This window comes from Physeter macrocephalus, chromosome 3, assembly GCF_002837175.3.
Source record: "Physeter macrocephalus isolate SW-GA chromosome 3, ASM283717v5, whole genome shotgun sequence".
Classification (NCBI taxonomy): Eukaryota; Metazoa; Chordata; class Mammalia; order Artiodactyla; family Physeteridae; genus Physeter; species Physeter macrocephalus.
In genome coordinates, this window is record NC_041216.1 from 23,908,422 (window position 1) to 23,912,047 (window position 3,626).

A 3,626-nucleotide genomic window follows, 5' to 3' on the forward strand; every position below is an offset into this window, starting at 1 on the left:
TGAGCACCTACTGTGTGCCAGGCACACAGTAAATTCTTTGGCTTTGTCTATTATCAGTAAAGCTCTGGGCAGTGAAAAAAACAACAGTAAGTAGTGTCTGGGATGGCGAGAGTCGCCCAAGATATCTGCACGCTCCACCCCCAGCCTGCGGCCAGGCCTCCAGAGGAAGCTGGCAGGACTGGAGGGCTGCTGGGTGCGAGATGTCTGCAGCTTGTCCAGGGGTCTGTCCCAGGACCCTCATTCTTGGAAGTCTGGCTCCTGAAAGGTCAACCCCTCTCTGTACCTTGGACAGAGCCATATAAGTTGCAGCTTCTACAGGCAAGGGGCAAGACCTCCCATGAAGTTTGCCTTTTCCCCCAGAAAGCACAGGGCACAGGTTGGGCTGGGAACACCTTTTATTTGGCCAACATGCAGCAGGGGTAGGAGAACTGCTCTCTTTCCAGCAGGAAGGAGAGGCAGGGACGTGGTCCGACAGGGCGGGGAGGTCCTGGGAATGGCAGTTCCAAGGGTAGGGTGGGCGCCTGGAATGCTCTCCAAGCCACAGAGCGCCTGGCCTAGGCATGGAGGTGGACAGGTGGTCCTTGAAAACACCCCCCCATCCTACTCATCCAGGGCTCACACATCCCAGCTCTCAGGGCCCAATCCCGCCCCCCACCTGCCCTGGGTTGCCGTGTGCAGGATTCCAGGAGGGTCTTTTGGACAGCCCTGCCCTCACTTAATACACATGTGGCTTCTGGGGTTTCACTGACAGTGAAGAGAGTCCAGATTTGGCCGGGACCCCACCCCACCCTGGGCCTGCCTATCTCAGACCAGGCCTGAGCCTCTGGACCAAAGCCACCTCGCTAAACAGGCGGACAGAGTGAGAAAGCCTGGGAGTGGCAGAGAATGGGGCAGAGGATGGGCCAGCAGAGCCGTCCTTCCACTCCCAGACCTGTCTGAGCTACATCATCGCCCAGCATCTGTATTATGCAGGGCAGCCACAGGCTTGCCAGATGTCCTGACTGTCCCAAGTCTGAGGGCCCTCAAAGAAGACAGTGAGAAATGACCCAGCAAGGGAAGGTAGACACATAGATCTAGGTTACCAGCAGAGCTTGGAGACCCTCCCTCAGAGGCATCTGGGGGAGGAGCCTGGGGGAACACCATGCACCCCCCCCAACCTCAGGGGCCCCCTCATTCAGGTTGAGACCCCCGGGCGGAGAGCTAGCTACCCATAACATATGAAGGCTGTACAAACGAAGAGGCTCCATGAAGAGACAACTGGCGGGGGGGCAAGGATGAACTAGGAAGTCTGGGAGAGCCTGGCCTCTACCTCCCCTTCCCAAGCCCAGCCCATCTCTGACAGCAGTTTATCAGTTGGGGTTAGGTGGCTGGGGGCTCGGGGACATCAAGGCAGTGGGGGCCCGATGGTGATGCTGCTGTTGGTGACCCTCGGGCCGTACCAGCCGGCCCAGTAGTGAGTGTCCACGCCGCCGTGCTGAAACCAGATGTAGCGGACGCCGGGTGGATAGTTGGAGAACGTGTGGGAGACCTGGGGGGACGGGGGCAGGTGGAGGGAAGGAGAGCGGTCAGGGGAGTTGACCCTGAGGGGGGTACTGCCTGAGGGGGTGAGGGGGCCAGGATGGGCTGAGGTCTCAGTGCTCGACCCAGAGTCAGCAGAATGGAATTCTAGTCCTTACTCTGATTTGGGGCAGACCACCTCCCCTGTCTATACCTCCTCAGTTTCCTCATCTGTAAAATGGAGCAAAATCCTGCTGGGTCCACTCCACGGGATTATCTAAGTGAAGCTCAAATGAACTGAAGGAAACTTTGCAAGCTGCCAAAGGATGTCCAATACAGTCATCACTGAGCACATGTGGCTATTTAAGTTAAAATTAATTAAAGTTGGATACAATTAAAAATTCAGTTCCTAGTCGTACCATGAACTGGCTCTTATTAAGTTTTCAATTGTCACATGTGGCTCTTGGCTACCAAACTGGACAGGGCAGACAGACCATTTCTTTCTTTCTCTCTCTCTCTCTCTTTTTTTTTTTTTTGGCTGTGCTACACCGCTTGCGGGATCTTAGTTCTCTGACCAGGGACTGAACCTGGGGCCATGGCAGTGAAAGCGCCGAGTCCAGACCAGGGAAGTCCCAGACAGACCGTTTCAATCACTGCAGAAAGTTCTACCGGAGAGCACTGGTCTGGATCAGGAGTTGGCAAACTATGGTCTAGGGGCCCACTGCCAGTTTTTGTAAATAAAGTTTTATTGGAACACAGTCATGTCCATTTGCTAAAGCTGCTTTCACAACACAACAGCAGAGTTGATGAGCTGAGTAGTTGTGATACAGTAAAACCTTCAAAGCTTAAACTATTTGTATCTGGCCTTTTAAGAAAAAGTTCACTGAACCCTAACCTAGATAATAGTAATAACTGATGTTAGTAATTAATAATAGTCAATCTTTTCGAACGTGGCTTTACCAGCATCATCTCACAGATAATCTTTGAGAGCTCAGAGCAGCCAAAGTCCAGGTAAGAAGCAGCAGAACTGGGATCTCAACTTGGGCCTGACTGACTGCAGTCTCAGCCTTGGACAATGTGCCCCCTGTCCCCTTCCCGGCTCACACACCTCCCTCCACTTGGCATCGCTCTTCTGCTGGATGGTTGCTGGGTCTGGCTGGAAGGTCCCCAGAGGCGCATGCGCTGACGACAGGAGCTGAACACACAGCTGGTACTTGGACCCGCAGTCTGGCCTGGCTGCGAACCTGCAGGCAGAGGAAGGGCCCATCAGGGCCTTGGAGATGGGGGGGCAGGGTGGGGGTGGGGCACCTGAGTGGCAGGGCCCCCCCCCAGACCCTCGCCCCAAGCACTCACCAGTCCTTCACCTCGATGTCTGGCCGTGTGGTGTCCATCAGCTCCTCCCAATACCCTTCAGCCTTGAGGTCCACCACCTGGGACTTGAGGCAGGTGCTGGGGGTGGGTGGAGGGGTGGGAGGGGCTGGGGCTCGCCACTAGGGCACTGGGGGGCTAGGACTGCCCCTCCCAGAGAAGGAGAGACCCCAAGGTGCAGTGACTTGGGCTTCCCCCCACCCCGAGACCCCTTGGATCTTACTAATAAGAAGTCACGAAGTACTTCTTGACCTGGTCATTGGGGAATTCCTTCCTCTGGTCTCCAGAGAGCTCCTCCACCTTCCACTCATCGCCTCCATTCACGTCCAAGCTCCAGAACTCAAACCCCTCTGGTGGGAAAGCAGAGTTCGTATCCAAGGGAAGCCCCTCAGTGGCCGCCTCCCAAGTGCCCCTTGCTCCTGGCACCTCTCCCTGGATTTCAGCAGCTGCCCTCAAGCCCCATGCTGGGGAACCCTGCACATCAACAGGGCCTGCCTTGTATTGGTGCTGCCTGTGTGCCAGGCACCATGGTAACTGATTTCTACTGGGAATCCTGATGATGGGAACAACCAGACTACTTCTGTGATGGAATGCTCTGGTGCCGGTCAGACAGATCTGGGTCTAGTCCCAGCTCTACCAATGCTGGGCTCTGTGACCTTAGGCAAGCTGCTTTCTCTCTCTGAGCCTTGGTTGTGTCCTCTGTAAACTGGGGTCAAGAACAGGGGCTGGCAAACTTTTTCCATAAAGGGTCAGAATACTTT

At 55.4% G+C, this 3,626-nt stretch overlaps 1 protein-coding gene across 1 annotated transcript in view; it reads right to left on the reverse strand.

The window, feature by feature from the left end:
• Nucleotides 1-377: 377 nt before the first annotated feature.
• The window catches only part of LOC102989739 (F-box only protein 44), an 8,014-nt gene continuing 4,765 nt past the window's right edge, over nucleotides 378-3,626 (reverse strand). The window contains exons 3-6 of the mRNA XM_055082389.1: nucleotides 3,089-3,460; nucleotides 2,851-2,946; nucleotides 2,606-2,741; nucleotides 378-1,528 (exon numbers count right to left, since the gene is read on the reverse strand). Of these exons, the coding sequence (XP_054938364.1) occupies nucleotides 1,385-1,528; nucleotides 2,606-2,741; nucleotides 2,851-2,946; nucleotides 3,089-3,460 (748 nt within the window). The 3' untranslated portion in view covers nucleotides 378-1,384. The remainder of the gene's footprint in view (nucleotides 1,529-2,605; nucleotides 2,742-2,850; nucleotides 2,947-3,088; nucleotides 3,461-3,626) is intronic.